The following is an 18,413-nucleotide window of genomic DNA, read 5'->3' as shown; positions in this document are numbered from 1 at the left end:
ATTGTAATAAATGTGTATTTATTAATAAAATAGTAAACAAAGGTAACTAAAATTACTAAATGTACAATAAATGAAGTGCATAGGAAACTTATGAAGGCGGTTAAGTCAAGGTAAGGTAAACATTATTCTAAAATAACAAAGAACTGAGGAAGTATTTTGTTATTAATGAATATTAGTTATAAACATCTAATTAATTAGAATATTTTATACTGAAACACACTGCCAAGGTCTAATTTAGAGGGTTGGAAAGAGGAATATTTGAGTTTCTGCCTTTATGCAGTGGTTGGAAGACGTTGGATCTTCTTGCAAATCTTGAAGCATGGAACGGGCAGAATTTGCTCTCTTGAGCTTTGAGAAGAAGAAATCTGTATTCTGGAACACGCAGAAATTGGAGATTTCTGAAGGTGGTGGTTCAATGTCACTAATATGCCAATGTTTTCATCCTAAAGCGTAGAAATCTGAATTTTCTGTAACATGCAGAAATTTGTAGATTTCTGGAGGTCGTGGTTCGATGACTGGGACACGCCAACGTCTTTATCCTTGAGCGTAGAAATTTGTATATTCTGGAACACACAGAAATTGAGATTTCTGGCGGTGGTGGTTTATTGTCAGGGACACGCCGACATCTTTTCCTTGAAGGTAAAGTTCCAGGAAATCTGGGACACACAGATTTCTGGAGGTGGTAGTCTTAAAGCTATGGTTTCAGACGCCTTGGAAAAAAGCACTGTGAATCCAATTGCCAAATCCTTGCTGAAACACGTAGCAAAAGTTTTGATACCACTCATTGTTACTACCACACTTCTGCACCACTCCTGCTCTGAACCAAACCAGACTGAACTGAACCACCCTAAACTGAACCACTGAACTGAACCACTCTTGTTTGAAAGAATGTCTTTAATACTTTCTCTGGAAGGCGGGATTGAAAGGATGTCACCTTTCAAATCCAGCATTGTGAGTTGGTCACTGGGAGATGTCATCCATAATGTGACCTGCATTTGCATAGTCATAGTCCACCGGGTAACCATTATAATATTTAAGAGTCTAAAATATTTTCCTATGCATAATTCACTTTGCACATCTAATTTACCCAAGGCATTATTTGCAATATAGAGAGTCTAAACACCACTATGGAATATTAATCTTTACCCAAGCATTCATATATAAACCTTAATAAGCAAAGTTTCATACAGTGGAGTATTTCAAAAATATATACATGATTATTTGAATATACAGGGATATGAAGTGAAATATACAGGGATATGAAGTGAAATATTCCATTTATGTCTCTTTTTTGAAATGTAAGTTTTCTGATCTATGTGTCTCTCTATGACTTGGGACGATGTCGAATGTTGATTGGATCAAGAAGCTGTTTTGCAAGTTCTTGGCTCTTAACACCTTTGTCTTTCAGATAAACAAAAGACAGATGGTCACTGTCTCAATTGCCACTTTCAGATGAGCTTAAGAAAAGGTTCAGAGTTTAGTGTAAACTCTGCAGCATTTGTTCATACTGGAAATTAATTTCCACAAGTTAGTAAACAAACAAACAAAGAAACAATTCCTTCACTCAATCGTCCATCTGTTCGTTCATTCATTCATTAATACGTACATTAATACGTACATGCATACATGCAAAACCCGCCACAAAAAATAAGGTGACTGAATTTGCTGTGGATTAACCAAGATAGAATCCTATAGTGTCAGTTAAATGAAGCAACCACTTATAGTGTGTTTGGCCTCTTTAAAAATAATAGAGGCTATCTAGTTTGCCTCAGGACAGCCTAGACCCATTGTCAATGGCTTTTATTCTGTTTGAAAAGGAGCTGCACTGAATGTTGTCATGACAATCAATAAACGGCTCTTTTCTGCTCGCTTTGTGTTTTTGTCTGCAATTGTTTTAATTAATAAAAAAATGATTTGCAGTTGAAGTGGAACTAATCTGTTGTGCACAAGGAAATCTCAGGCCTGCTAATTGGAGACCTGCGGTAAAAAAAAAATATGCTAACGTGATTTGTCTTCAAGCGGATAACTTGTAGTCACAGTAACGTAACGAAGCACAGTATTACTGTACATTGCACTTACACAGAAGATCCTGTTGGGCATCAAGCCTAGTGGAAAATAGGTTAAAGCTCCTGCTCATTAGCTGGAGTACCTTTTGATTTTCAAGAGAGACATTCCCCTACAAGAGCTTACCATTACTGATAAAAGCCTCACAATTACTGTACATCTAGCTTCACTTTGTTGCTACAAAGTGTTAGCACTTAATCCACGATTCCAGCAATGATAAAACTATAAATGTAATGTCCACACTTCAGAAATGTCATATAACTCACACTAATCCTTTCTGTTTTAACAGCACAATCCCTTTGAAAACTAGGATTTGCTTAAAGCTTCTATGAAAAGCCTCTATAGTAGTCAACATTTAAAGTGGATCAAAACCTTTAACCAAAGTGGTCCTAAAACTATTTAACTTTAAATGTAGACTACTGTATATAGTCTATCTTTTTGGAAGTTTGGTATCAGCATTGCTTCAAATCTATTTGCAACTTTTATTTCTATTCAAGCAAGGAAAATGAACTTTGCCATGAGCTTATTAGTGCACTAAATTGCGTTCAGTAGTCTTGTATGTTACAAGTCTAGGATTTTAAGTATGAGTTGCCGAATGCAATTCACTTAATGGCCACTGGTGCAATAATAACAACAATTCTGCAACTAATGAGTCTTAACTTAAAAAAAGAGCGACTGACTATGATGTCCGAGGTTGTTGATTTATGTTAACCTGTCAGGATTCTGCTACTTCAGTCTTGTTAATTCCTGTTTTGGTGTTCAGAAACTAGTCCTGTCTTATCTAGTATGTTGTGCTCGGCTCAAGTTTTCTCAGGTCGAGCACTCACTTCCTGTCATTGTACATTTTCACCTTTGTATGAGTGCCGTCTTTGTTATGCTCGGGCTACATGCTCTCGTCCTGGTGTTTGTTATTCTCAGCGCCTCAGTCTAGTTGGTTTCAGTTGGTGCTGAGATGAAACATGCACGTCGCATAGGTGAGTTCACAAAGTTCAAGTGTTTTTATTTATCATGTGCTCGTGTCTTACGTTCCGTCTTCTGTAGGTGTTACGTTTATCACATGGTTCATGTTTACAAAGAGGCAGGCAGCAAACAGGATTAAACAAATAAACAAGGCAAGGATCAAAAACACAGTAAAGCAAGACAAAGGGAACCCGTTGTACTAGAACATGTCACTAGAACATATAACAAGACTCAGCTACAGTGAGTGTTTCTGTGCTGTTTATGTAGTGCAGTAATCATTCCAGAAGCAGCATTAGCTGTGGGAGTCTAATCAGTTGAAACTTGGAGCAGGTGTGTGTGTGTGTGTGTGTGTGTGTGTGTGTGTGTGTGTGTGTGTGTGTGTGTGTGTGTGTGTGTGTGTGTGTGTGTGTGTGTGTGGCATGACTGAATATGTAGACCATAAATGGCCGATTTGTAGTCCTTTTGCAATCTGCAGCTACTAGATCGCTGGTGATCATGACATCTACAGTTAATTTTTAAACAATAAGGGAATTATAAATTAAATTTAGTTAGCTTATATAACAAATGCATGAAAAATTAGGTGAAAATGAGAGGGCACATAAAAAGGACATAAATATCCACCAATAGGATTATTTTGGATGATGAAAGCATTTTTAAAACAGCACCTTAATCAAAAAAGACTGAATAAAAAGGACCAAAATAAGTGAGCTATACTTATATACTTAAGAGCAGGTACATCAATGTCACTTTTAACATTGCTGCATAAAAAGCTCGACAATAAAATATTTTATAATCACTTATTTTTATATAAAATATATATATTTATATACATTTTTTTTACTTAATTTGTTAAGAAATCTTTATAGGGGTGTCGGGATCAATGATGATAATTATTTTATTACAAGCCTGTAAGACTTATTTGAGTTAATGTTTAGGTTGTTCGCTAATATTATCACAACATAACTTCACAAGTGACCTCCTTTCTGGCACAGTAGCCAAGATGTTCTCTTTAATCCCTTAATGAAAGCCATCATATTTCCACATGTGGACAATTCAGAAACGTGCAAGCGTGTGTATTTATTTGTTTCTATAAATATGCAAGTGATGCTATTTGAACATTTATTATGTTAACATTTATTATATATATATAGTGTTTAATATTTGTTTGTTTTCATTTATTTTGTTGTGAAAAACACTTTAGGCTGGTATGAGTGTCTGTGGTTGGTCTAATTAAAAGTTAGATCAATCTTTAGGATTGTAAACAGTTATCGTCATCTTCATTATTAAACATTGCTAAATTGTTCTTGCTCATTTTAGAAACTAACCACTTTAATATAAAATAAAATCAAATATATTCTTTACACACCAACACATGAATTACCCCTGAAGCACTTTTTGTTTGTTTGTTTGTTAGTTTTCTTTCTTTCATTTATATTTTATAAGTTACAATTGTGACTCATCTCATATCTGGCAACTTTTTTGTGTATGAGATAAATCAATGAAAGAAAAAAACTTTTGAAACAAACCCAGAAGGCCACTAATGCACTCTATTCGGGACAATCTACCTCTTTTTACCACTTAGGAAAGACAGGTGACCTACCTTTCTGAGGAGTTCGAGAGGATATTTATCCCATCTTTGAGCCAAACGAACTCCAGCTCTCTTCTCAGAGACGGGTCGCACTCCACCTGGCACTCCAGCTCGGCCACAGATCCCCGGATGACCTTCATGTCTTGAGGAGCCTCCACGATCCTAGTGGAATCTGTCAACACCAGGCCTTTAGTTTCAGTAATGGCCGGCGAGCAGAAAGCTTTTTGATTAAGGAAGGTGGCTAACCTTTAATGAAAAGTTCAGTGGTGATGCTTGCAGTGCCCTCGGAGTTGTTTGCCAAGCATTTGTACTGGCCCATATCTTCCATCTCGACTTTGTGAATCTGCAGGGAGCCATTCTTCAGCAGAGAATATCTCTCTCCATCTACAGAGCCCTCTGGGTCTTCTCTTCTCCTACAAAACAAACATTGAACCCTTCACAGCTCTTCTCGAATAAAGGCCCATGGGAAGAGCCTTTACTGAAATGACTACAGATGCTCTGTTGATAAAACCGAATCCAATGTAGCCTAGTTTTTTTTCATACCCCTTTTTTTAACCATGACTTTCAACATTGACCAAAGGTTTTTTGAAAGGAAACTTTTCAAAGAGGAAAAAGAGTATAAATATGAGTGCAAAAGGAGGATCCCCTAGAGAGAGCAGACATTTCAAAAGGGCGATAGATCTGGCAGTGTCTTTTCTCCACGTATTGTCCCTTTTTCCTTCATTTAATTCTCTTGACCCTGCAGTGCTGTTATCGGGATCTACGGCTATCATTCTCCAGTGATCTGACCACCAGCTTCAGTAATACTCTGCAGACAACCTGACAGAGTCATTTAGAATGTGTAAGAAAATATTTCTTGAATTTTCACAATTAAAGAGTCCCTATTATGGGTTTTTAAAAATTACTTTGTATGCAGTGTGTAATACAACACTAAGTAAATAAAAACATACAGCTGAGGTTTAAATCTGAAAGTGCACCGTGTTTAAAGCTATTGATTCTTTATCGAAATAGTCGACTCAGAGAATAAATTAATCGTGTTGGGTTTCGATCTTTTGCTTGAACGCGTCAGCATCAATATGGTACATCACCAAATATGAAATGGCGGCTCTGACAAAACGTGAACACGCCTTTCCCTTCAGACACTAGCAAAGCTTGGGGGATCACGGGACTGATTATGACACGAAGATGACGATAACTGACAGATGGGGGTCGACTGCGAGAAATAAAGGGTTAAAGTTAATTTTAACAACAACACCACAGTATAGCTAACTGTGTGCTTTATTTGCTCCTGTAATTATTCAGATTTTTGATACAACAGCCTACGCTGCAATACGGGATTAGTCGGTTGCTTCCTATTGAAGGAAGGAGCAGCAGAGACTATTATGCATGGGACTTTGTAAGTCTTTGAAAGGGACTTTGTCTGTAACTGTTACAATTCATATGGACCAGTTTCTTCTTCCTCCAGATCATAACGTGTAAGAATAATTAGAACTGTTGTCTCATTTTGAGTAGTTTGCAAAATATTTGTTTAATTGTGTGTTGCAACTTGTACTTGCTCTGCGTGGTCTGTAATCACTTATCTATTATAGATCATTGCTTGTAATGTATCTCTCAGGTTAAACCTTCATTAATATTCAGCTATTAATGTGAGCAAAATTACATACAATTTGTAGTAAAAGATTTGTTAAATATGATGCAATAACTTGTGGGCTGCATGCTTTACACTTTTGGATATGCACATAAAAAAACAGTTGATGTGAAACACCAAGATGTGCATCAATTTTGAAAATAGGCATAAAAAACATGCGCATAACTGAGTAGATAAACTTTTAATTCAATAAGACAAGCATAAACTGTGATGGAAACACTTACCGAACAAATTCTAGGATGTGTATTTAAAAAGGTCATGTGATTTTATTATAAGAGATCATGTGATGATAAAAATGTGTGTGAATGGACAAACCAGCAGGCTGAGCACACTGTAAACCATCTGAAATGTTGTTTTGGTCATGCTAAAACGCCTTAACCATTTCGGTATTAGTGTTATTATTAGTGTTAATATTATTCATGACCTCTAGAATTAAGAGAGTCTGTGATCTGCATATCACGCCTTCAAATGGCACCGTGCATTCAATGCTGGTGAGGATTGCCTTCTAAGGTGTCATTTTTTTAAATCAAGAAAAGATTGACGCTGCGTCGCCTATCACAGCAAATTCCATTTTTACTGTTGATATTATACATTTAAACCCCTTGTGGAGAACCACCCCATGAACCAAGAACATATACAGTATGTATATATATATATATATATATATATATATATATATATATATATATATATATATATATATATATATATATATATATATACACACTGTAAACTATTTACTATTTTCTATTTTCCTGACTGTATATAACTACTACTGTGAGAAAATATCAGCAATTGGTACATACTTTCAATATTACTTTTGCTTGAAATGACCAAATCTAATCCTGTTTTTAAGAAATAAGCCTGCTCCTGAGCATGTTTGAGCTACCAGAACTGTTGTATAACAACAACTCTGGGATGAGTTTTGAAGACCTAAACAATCCTGGATCATGTCAAATCGTCAATAACCAAATCCTTCTAATTGTGTAATCCACATACAAAGAATGGACGGACGAAGAATTGTTGTCATAGCAACAGTTCTGGCAGTTCAAACATGCTCGAGATAAATAATAAAAAAAAAAACATATATAGTTACAGTTTAAGCTTAAAGTTGAAGAAAAAATATAAATAAAATTGTCACAGGGTCGTTCTCCTCAAGTGGTTTAAAATAGGAAATGTAATAATATAGACTTTTATATCCACAATATTCAACAGTTTTATGTATGTATATATATATATATATATATATATATATATATATTAGGAATAATAATTTATGCATTCTTGCACATGGTTTGACAGCTAATATGCTGGTGATTTGATGCTTCACAAAAAATGCAGCCACTTTTTCGATATCAAAATGCTTTTTTGATGCAAAATGTATTAAAATAGCTAGTTATTCCTTATGTTACATTATTAAGAAACTTGAATAGGCCTAGGCTACTGTAATAAAGAAAATCTGCTCTAAAGTAAAACTAAATAAAAATGTCTAAATACTCTTAACACATGAAAGTGTACAGCCTGCAGCTTACAACAAATGTGGAAAGTTATTGCGTGTCATATTTAACAAACCGTTTACTGCTAATTTTATGTAATTTTGCTCACATGGATAATTGAATATTAATCAGATGATGTCATTACGCTGCTGTGCCGTCAGCCAATAGTTGCATTGCTGGTCATGATTTCGAGGATTAATAGATCTGTCCTTTACAACACACACAGCGATCTCAGATGAGTTCATCCAGACATTTTAATCTGATTCGCAAACTTGTTTGAAGAACCAAATTAGCCAGAGATCAGTTATCAAGATGAACAGATCCAGGATCCACCAAATGATCATAGATCATTTAAGCGAGGTAGGAAGAATGGACCCCTGGTCTGAACCCTGCTTTGGTTTACAATCAAAATGACTTTATATAACTTAATTATCTTTATAGCTATCACGCTTGGCATAAACGGGTCTTTACGGATACAGAAACCAATGAAAAAATGAAAAAAATGCTTGTTACTTGTCAGAGTTGGTTTGAGACAGAAAAAACACTGTTGAAAAAAAAATACAGACACCCTACTTGTGTCTTATCATGTTGCGTCTATTTAGGACTTGGTGTTGAATGCTTGTTACCAAACTCACCAGTTAAGGGTGGCAGGTGGTGAACTAAAGACATTGCAGTCCATAATCACACTCTTGCCCAACATGGTTGCATACTCCAGATAATTCCTCGTCAGAATCAAAGGAGGGTGATCTGAGGGAAAAACCAGACCATTAGTCAAAACATTCGCGCACGCAGACAAACATCAAACAGCCAGTGTGGCGTATGGCTCACTTTCTGCGGTGCAGTCTGAAACCGAGGCGCAGTTCCCAAAATTACAATTAAACCGTAAAAAAAAAAAAACATTAGCATATAAAAGAGCTCAGTTCTTCTGCCAGCTACAAACAGACAACAGTGACCGAAGTGGTTTGTGTACACACTCTCATGCGCGTTTCATGTTTTTCTTCGACATCAATTACGTAGGAACAGATGCTAACACCCTTAAGCCATTGCATGTCAGCAGGAGCATCACATCATAATCAAAGCCACGGAAACTTCAATGAGGACAACAATCCTCTCTTATGGCGAGATGATTAATTGATGCATGTAAATTAGGTGGGCTGCGCGTGAGTAGCTCAAACCTATTATTGCGCCGGAAGATTAGTAATATGATAATAATCACTTTCGTCCAATTTGCGCAGGTACCTGTAAGTGAAGTACTCACTCATGACTAGCACATTAGCATTGGCCAGTAGGCTGCCGTGTTTGTTGGAGGCCTCACACTGGTACACAGCGGTATCTTTCTGCTCCGCTTTGAGTATGATTATTCTGTCGTCAAGCATTTTGTGATGGGTGGAAGGGAAATCTGAGAAGAAAAACAGCCTAAATTAGCACAGATAACATTGGGTTAGGAAAGACTAGCCTAATACAGTTCCGTTATTTGGTACAACACTGTAAAAAATGTAGGGTTCCACACAATTCATTCATGTTGTCCCAAAACAAATTGATTAAGTAAATTTAACACTTTTAACAAATTGCTGTGCATCGAACATAAAAAAATAAGTTTTCCCTATGAAATCTCAATAATTGTGTTGTTTCAGCTCATTTTAATTAAGTAGTTTGAACAAGTAAAAAAAAATTATTTAAATGCTTTTGTAAACATGTTTCATGAAGGCTGCTCTCATTTTATTAAAAATAGTTATACAAATTTTAAATCCAAATTTAACAAACAGTGTAATTTATTTCTGCAACGCAAAGATGAATTTTCAGCATCATTATTCTATTATTTACTCCCTGTTGTTTTTTTTTTAATTGTCCTATTGTTCTTATATGAAGATTTAATGATCATAAAACCATACAACTGTGCTGCTTAATACATTTTTGTGGAGACTGCAAAAACAGTTTTACAGGCCTTTATAATTTCTGTGTTGTATAAAGGTTTGAATACTGCTGAAATATGCTATTCAAAAAATAAGAAATTATGTATTTTAATTAATCACGTAAAAAAAAGTAGTGATGGCCTAAAAGTGCCCTACGAGTTTTTTTCTTTTTCTTTTTTTTTTATAAATTGAAGGGTTGAACAAGTATGACCTTCAAATCTAGAAAAAGGATTTATTACAAAATATTCAACCACACCCGTTAACCAATCATGAGCTTTGTCTTGTAGGAGGGTGATTATGGCGTAGCGCCTGTTGTTGGTGTCTTGGGGGAATATTTTGTCTGTAAAAATAAAAGCATTTTTTTTACATTTTAAGGTCATTATTATTAGACCCTTAAGCATTTTTATTGGCTACAGAACAAACCATACAATGACTTTCCTAATTACAATAACTTAACTTGGTTACCTAGTTTGCCTAGTATTTAGGTTTCACAATAATCAAAATACTAGTATCTTAAAAAATCTAGAAAAATATTAGCTATATACTGTCATCATGATAAATATATAAAAAATATTATACATTTTATATTATAAATGAGTTCTTAAAACAATTAAGTTTAGAAACCAGTTAAAAAAAAAACTCTTTGTAAACAGAAATTGAGAAAAATAAAATAAAATATAAAAGAGCAAAAGTTTAACAGTAGGGCTTATAATTCTCACTTCAACAATACATATGGCTAAATTTAAGATTTCATCCATAAAAATTACTTTTTAAAATTTCCATTTGACCTAAAGAAGCCCTTGGCTGTTGTTTATTGCAATATTCCATGTCATTATAGTGACAATAAACTTGTAATAACTAACATATTTTTAAGATACACCATTAAATTGTTGCTGTATGATGCACATAATGATTTTACTAGAGCATGCAAATTTAGCATCAACACGGAGTGGCCAGAAATGCACTGCTGTTTACAAACTCTTAATAATGAGCAAACCAGAAAGCAACAACAGACTGTTTTCAAAGCCAGTAATTGCACATTTGGCAGTGGCTTTGAACCGACAAATTCAGTCAAATGGGCCTGATAAGGGTTGAGAGGAGGGGGTTCAACACACCATCGAGGGGCTTGCCGTTTCTTTTCCAGGTGATTGTGGGTTGCGGTTTTCCGGTAGCAGAACAGTTGATGTGGATGTCAGATCCAATCCATGCTAACTGACTCTTCAGCGGCTCCTTCTGCCAGCTCGGTGGCTCTGAGACACACACCATATAAATACCATTAAAACAACACTCTAACTTAAAGCAATACTGCCCTCCTGTGTTTAAAAGTGACATCATTTTTCATGTACAGGATTTCACTTGGCGCTAATGGTCTTTTAAGATCAAATTGATTTTCATTAAGATTATGTTTGGTGCAATAAACGCTATTATGATTCATAAATGAAGTAAACCTGCTAAACATTTTTATATAAATATAAATGAATGAAATATACAGCAGATTGGCAGATGGATGATAGATGCACAGATAGATGAACGGACAGACAGGTGGACAGATTAGTTGATAGATAGATAGATAGATAGATAGATAGATAGATAGATAGATAGATAGATAGATAGATAGATAGATAGATAGATAGATAGATAGATAGATAGATAGATAGATAGATAGATAGATAGATAGATAGATAGATAGATAGATAGATAGATAGATAGATAGATAGATAGATAGATAGATAGATAGATAGATAGATAGATAGATAGGCAGGCAGGCAGGCAGGCAGGCAGGCAGGCAGGCAGGCAGACAGACAGACAGACAGACAGACAGACAGACAGACAGACAGACAGACAGATAGATAGATAGATAGCTTTTATGTCAAACAGATTTATGAATTGGAATTCCTGAGAATCCTCAAATACCAGAGTAAAATTCAGGTTAAAGACCTTGTGAATGTTAGCTTACCCTCTACTTCGACCTGGAAATGATGCACATCTTCACCATGCTGATTCTTGGCTTTACACATGTATTTTCCTTCGTCCTCTTCTCTGATGTTTGGTATTGTCAGAAGCTTTCCGAAGTTCTTTATCTGCGTGCGCTTTGGTAAGTCACCCCATATCTTGATCCATTCTACCTCCGGTGTAGGCCTGAGAAAACACCAGCATACTCTCTCACACTCGCTGTCTCTCTGTCGGTAGAAAAGCTTTGCAGCTGTGTAATATTTGTAAACCCTTGTTGAACTCACAGTCCTTCTGCAATACACTCCAGCTCCAGCTCTTCTCCTTTTTTCAGGAAAGTCGTTGAATGACTGGAGGGAACCAAGATGCTTGGCTTCCTCTCCTGAACTGAATGGGGGAAAATGAGAGTAAATGGCCGTGACATGAATAATAATACAAAAAAACCTTCCTTGATGTCTGAACAAGCAAAATAGGCCAAAGTAATATGAGAAATACATATTATTGAAGATATATCCAGAGAATGTAGGCCATTATCTTACAGAACTTCTGCAAAGAGACACTTAGATGTTATTTTCGAAAAATGTAATAAAAAAATTGTATGAACTCCTAAAAAAGCTGAACATCTAGCAAAGCTTTATCTTAAATTTCTTGTGATTCAATAAAAAGTCTTTATGAGAAGCATTGGTGACAAAAGCAACAACAACAAAATTAAGCTCGCTATATATTTAATACATTTCACAAAATATGTTGACTCACCAATCTTGGCATCACCATCCTCTTGCTTTGCATCAACTATTTAAAAAAAAATTGAAAAAGAAAATGAAGGTCTAAAAAAATTATAGAAAATAGCTATTATAGAAAAACAGAATTTACTGTCTAATCTTTGCCTCATTTAATAAATGACTTGCACATCAGAAGGCAATCCTGACCCGCAGTGACACGTGGTGGCGTTTGAAGGCGTGAGACGCAGAGCACAGACGCTCTTGATTCTGCAGGTCATTACTAATATAATATAACACTAATACTGAAACGGTTAAGGTGTTTTAGCATGACAAAAACAACATTGCAGATGTTTTACATTGTGCTCAGCCTGCTGGTTTATCCATTCGTACATATTTTTTATCATCACATGATCTCTTATAACAAAATCACATGACTTTTATTAATGCGCATACTGGCGTTTCCATCAACTGCTTTTTGAAATGTAGCTAGTGTCTACCATCTACTTACCATTATACGAAATATTTATTTTATGTGTGCGTGATAAACAAAAAGAAAAAACTCCATAACAAATTGGGTGTGAGTAAATAGTAATAGCAGACTCTTTAATGAAACACACCACTTTTTTGAAAATAGAATCAAGTATTTAAGTCTATGTCCGAAAATGCCTACTACTTTGTAGGTACTCGGCTGTTAGAAAAGTATGTTCTATACTGTATGAATGTGATTTATAAATGGAACTTGGACATACTACATCCGCCATTTTGACATGATCACGTGACCTACCCATGTCAGTTGCATTTATTCAATCCCATTCATGAATTTTCTCACAGTGCATCATAGGATAGCAAAGCATGCATCTCATGCACACTTCAGCATATCGCCGGATGTAGGTAATCCAGGTACTTCTCGCATTTTATGACTTCAGACATACTACTCTGCTAGTGTACTATATAGTATGGAAGTATGCAATTTCGGATGTAGCCCTAGAGTTAAACAGTTGAGTTTGACCAAGTTTTTAATTCATTTAGCTTATCTCTGGGTCTAGCTTAGCTTAGCATATCACTGAATTGGATTAGACCATAGAAAATAGGAACTTCCGATTTTTCGGAAGAATTATTACATGATGAAATCTACAGAAAAGTTAAGCTTTAAATAAAAAAATAATCAAAACATGATCAAGTTTTTGACTAATGGTCTAATCCAATTCAATTACTTATGCTAAGCTAAAAGTGCTCCTGTCAGACCCAGACATCATAGCAATGGATTCAACAATGTAAAAAAACTCAACTGTTTAAATGTAGAGGACTTCAAAAATGAGACTTTTTACAAAAACATGGAGTGTTCCTTTAAAATAGAGATTAAAGTGTGTGCCCAACCGTTATTGTGATCGTATAAGCATGCTAAAGAACAGCATGCTGACAATACACTAAAGTTTAAAGTTTAAATCCACTTTAATGAATCACTAATAAAGCCGCTTGAGCATTGCTTTTGGAACTAATCTATTACCTTCAATTTACTTTTAAAAGCAAATATACCAAGACTTGTATTTATGGCAAGCTGGTTAAACATTAAAGCTAAAAACTATATCTATGTTACTAGTAGGCTAGTAGGCTTGTTTTTTTCTCAGAACTTTCCATTCATTAGCTACTTGTCACAACTGCTTGAAAATGATAAGTACTGGTATCCCTAAAATAAGTAATATTTAATAACTGCATCTAATGAATAATCTAATATTATTGATATATAGGGCGACACAGTGGCTCAGTGGTTAACACTGTTGCCTCACAACAGGTCACTAGTTGAGAGGAGTCAGGATGCAGACCTGGTGCAGTGCAATCAATGATTTTAATGGGCTCACCTAACCCCACCCGTAACTCTACCCCTACCCCTACGTTATTCGCTCCATTTGAGTGCATTGTGTCTGACATTGCATTGCTGAGCGATGCAATCTCAGCTTGCATCATAAAGGCTGCATCCAGATGCTATTGCACTGGTTCGAGACACGGCTGGGTAAGTTACTATTTCTGTGTGCATGTTCTCCACGTTTTAGTGTGGGTTTCCTCCGAGTGCTCCGGTTTCCATCACAGTCCAAAGACAATCGCCATATGTGAATTGGATAAACTAAATTGGCCGTAGTGTATGTGCGTAAATAAGTGTGTATGGATGTTTCCCTGTTTTTGGTTGCAGCTGAAAGGGCATCGCTGTGGCAACCCCTGATGAAAAAAGGAACTAAGCCAAAGGAAAATGAATGACTGAATACATATCTAATATTATCGTTTAAAAAACTATTCCCAACTGGAATACTTAGTTGGAATATAGTTGATACCTGAATGACAGAAAAAAGCTACTTATTATTTGTTTTTAACAGAGTAGTTACTAGTATAATAATAAATAAGTGCTAGTGCTTGATGCAAAACACTACTAGCTACAAAATAAATAACAGTAACCCAAAAATAGACAGTAGTATTACAACAGCTTGCCTTAATTTGTTTTTATACGTAGATTGTTGTGCATCTCAATTTTGTTTTCAGTGTGTTAGTCATCAGGACACATCAAGCTAAAATACTTTCAAAAGCACATTATGTGCTTTGTCCAGCTGTTCATAAAAGCAAGAATGTTTCCTGTGTCTTTCATTATCACCCAAAACCAGCAGAACAGGTTCTCCCTTTAACTTATTGGTTGATTGTACCATCCCTAAAATTATATATTCATTTCCACTGACAAGTTTGATGGGGTCAATATATTTATGCTAATAAAATGAATATATTTTCAGCTGATATACATTAAACTTATTAATATAAGAGTAATTAATCAATAATACTTCAATCATTTATATGTAATTATTTATTTATTTATTTATAATGATTTAAAATATCCCAAAAATATCACAGTTTGCATATATATTAAGAAAATAGTACTGTTTTAGGCATTATTAATAATAATAAGATATTCAGAGTAACAAACCAGCATATTAGAAAAATAGAGACTTCTGTCAAAAGCATTTGAATAAAAACAATAATGCCAACGTCAAACGTTTCAAGTGGCATTGTATATCAAGTACACAATATTTATTTATTTATTTTATTATTTTTTTGTTTGTTTGTTTGTTTATTTATTATTATTATTATTATTATTATTATTATATATTTATAAAGAAAGAATTGTGAAAAATGGTAGAAACTGGACAGTGAATTAATAAAATGATAACATAAATAAATAAAAAAATATTAAATTAAAACGTTTTAGGGAGTTAGATGTTGTTTTTAATACTCCGAGTTATCATATATATAACTCAGAGTATAAAAACAACATCTAACTCTCTAAAACGTTTTAATTTAAATATTTTTTATTTATTTATGTTATCATTTTATTAATTCACTGTCTAGTTACTACGATTTTTCACAATTCTTTCTTTTGCGTTTAACAACTTAACACCTTAAATAACTGTAAAACACTATAATTACTGCAATACATGTTTTTGTTTAAAGATAATCATTACAAATTCATTAACTAAGCCAATGTATAATAGCCACATTCTACAATTTCTCAAAAATAACACCTCCAAACTGCAGTGACATAAAATAACATAGAACCGCATAAATCCTTTGAATTATTTCAATACCTGGCTTGACCTTGAGGACCATGCGGGGTTTCTGGACGATTGTGCGTATTTTGAAGAAGGAGGCGAAGCAGCAGTAGTCATCATGACTGTCTGACACCAGCGTATTAGAGAAGTACAGATTCCCACTGAGGCCCATGGACACCCTCTCATTCTGCTCAATGTGCCGGAGATCTGCGAACAATACAGAGAGCATGCTTAGATTAACATGAGCAACAGGACATCCATCCAAACCAGCCAGAAACAGTACATCTGACAGCTGAACTGCAGATAACAGACATCATGGGAAGCGCTCAGAATCTGCAGCTCACTTCACATTTCGGTGGATCGTGATTAAGATGCCTCTTCAGCTCTGGAAGCGAAGATATGTGCAGAAATAATAAGAGGTTTTTAATCAAACTATAAATATCCTTAAGTTTTATTTACTTCAGAAGGAAGCTTGGATAAAATATGTTTTTCTTTTAGAGGAAAGGGTAATTAAATTATATATTTGCCAATGGGTGGAAAATGAAATGACTCAATTGAGATTATTTAAACGTATTTTATAAGCCTTAACCAAATATCAATGTCATTAGATTACCCTGAAATCCAATATCTTTCATTCGTTCATTAATTTTTTTTTTTTTTTCGCCTCAGTCCCTTTATTAATCTAGGGTTGCCACAGCGGAATGAACAGGTAACTTATTCAGCATGTTTTATGCAGCGGATGCCCTTCCAGATGCGACCCATTATTGAGAAACATCCATAGACACTCACTCACACACACATACAATATGGAAAAATTAGCTTACCCAGTCCACCTATGTCACATATCTTTTGACTTATGGAGAAAACCGGAGCAAACACAAGCCAACAAGGGAGAACATGCAAACTCCACACAGAAATTCTAACTCACCCAGCCGAGGTTCGAACCAGCAAGCTTTTAACTGTGAGGTGATCGTGCTACCCACTGCGCCACTGTGACGCCCCTAAAATTTCTCACCATTATTATTTTTGTTATTATTTAATTAGTAATGTTTGAATGGGAAACAAGTCAGATAGTAAGAGTTATATTTGTAAATTACATTTTCCAAATGTAATTTACAAATAAAAATATGCAAGTTCATGTTTAGTGTTTAATAATATTTGCACATATATAAAAAATATGTAGTATTTAATACGTCATATGTCATGTGTAATACAGTCACTTTATTAGATACACCTTACTAGTATCGAGTTGGACCCCCCTTTGCCTTCAGAACTGCCTTAATCCTTCAAGGCATAGATTCAACAAGGTACTGGAAATATTCCTCCAAGATTTTGGTCCATATTGACATGATAGCATCACGCAGTTGCTTCACATTTGTCGACTGCACATCCTTGATGCAAATTGTTCCACCACATACCAAAGGTGCTCTACTGAATTGAGTTGTGGTTACTGTGGAGGCCATTTGACTACAGTATAATGTACAGTGTACAATGTTTGAACTCACTGTCATGTTCAAGAAACTAGTCTGAGATGATTCGCGCTTTATGACATGGTGCGTTATCCAGCTGGAAGTAGCCATCAGTAGATGGGTATACTGTGATCATGAAGGATGGACATGGTCAGCAACAATATTCAGGTAGGCTGTGGCATTGACACCATGCTCAATTGGTACTAATGGGCCCAAAGTGTGCTGAGAAAATATTGCATACACACTATTACACCACCAACACCAGCCTAAACCGTTGATACAAGGCAGGATGGATCCATGGTTTCATGTTGTCAAATTCTGATCCTACCATCTGAATGTTGCAGCAGAAATTGAGCCTAATCAGAGGCAACATTTTCCAATCTTCTATTGTTCTATTTTGCTGAGCCTGTGCGAACTGTAGTCTCAGTTTCCTGTTCTTAACTGACAGGAGTGGCACGCACTGTGGTGTTTTGCTGTTGGAGCTCATCTGCCTCAAGGTTTGACATGTAGATGGTCTTTTGCAGACCTTGGTTGTGATGAGTGGTTATTTGAGTTACTGTTGCCTTTCTATCAGCTCGAACCAGTCTGACCATTGTCCTCTGACCTCTGGCATCAACAAGGCCTTTGTGCCCACTGAACTGCCGCTCACTGGATATGTTCTCTTTTTTGCCCCATTCTTTGTAAACCCCAGAGATGGTTGTGTGCGAAAATCCCAGTAGATCTGTAGTTTCTGAAATACTCGGACTAGCCTGTCTGGCACCAACAACCATGCCACGTTCAAAGTCACTTAAATCACCTTTCCTCTCCGTGTTGATGCTTATTTTAAACTGCAGCAGATCGTCTTGACCATGTCTACATATCTAAATGCATTGAGTTGCTCCTATGTCATTGGCTGATTAGAAATTTTCATTAATCAGTTGGACAGGTGTACTTAATAAAGTGGCCGGTGATTGCTTCTCTACAATATGTTTCTGTTATACTATAGTAACACTAGCTGAAAACAAATCTACTGTTTA

At 35.4% G+C, this 18,413-nt stretch overlaps 2 protein-coding genes across 22 annotated transcripts in view; both read right to left on the bottom strand.

The window, feature by feature from the left end:
• The window catches only part of chl1a (cell adhesion molecule L1-like a), a 163,424-nt gene that overhangs the window by 45,845 nt on the left and 99,166 nt on the right, over positions 1-18,413 (bottom strand). For all 21 annotated transcript variants that reach the window (XR_015522908.1, XR_015522910.1, XR_015522912.1 and 18 more), the window contains 9 exons: positions 15,965-16,135; positions 12,376-12,411; positions 11,907-12,006; positions 11,627-11,808; positions 10,785-10,919; positions 9,015-9,155; positions 8,392-8,503; positions 4,859-5,025; positions 4,625-4,784 (listed from right to left, as the gene is read on the bottom strand). Coding sequence is in view for 17 of the 21 variants with exons in the window: in XM_087306005.1 (XP_087162131.1) it covers positions 4,625-4,784; positions 4,859-5,025; positions 8,392-8,503; positions 9,015-9,155; positions 10,785-10,919; positions 11,627-11,808; positions 11,907-12,006; positions 12,376-12,411; positions 15,965-16,135 (1,204 nt within the window). In the remaining 4 variants the exon portion in view is untranslated. The remainder of the gene's footprint in view (positions 1-4,624; positions 4,785-4,858; positions 5,026-8,391; positions 8,504-9,014; positions 9,156-10,784; positions 10,920-11,626; positions 11,809-11,906; positions 12,007-12,375; positions 12,412-15,964; positions 16,136-18,413) is intronic.
• The window catches only part of LOC147831238 (uncharacterized), a 650,544-nt gene that overhangs the window by 585,672 nt on the left and 46,459 nt on the right, over positions 1-18,413 (bottom strand). The gene's annotated exons all lie outside the window — the stretch shown is intronic.

This window comes from Danio rerio, chromosome 23 (genome assembly GCF_052040795.2).
Source record: "Danio rerio strain M-AB ecotype USA chromosome 23, GRCz13ab, whole genome shotgun sequence".
Classification (NCBI taxonomy): Eukaryota; Metazoa; Chordata; class Actinopteri; order Cypriniformes; family Danionidae; genus Danio; species Danio rerio.
Note: the sequence above shows the minus strand (reverse complement) of the source record. Positions and strands in the feature narration are given on the sequence as shown.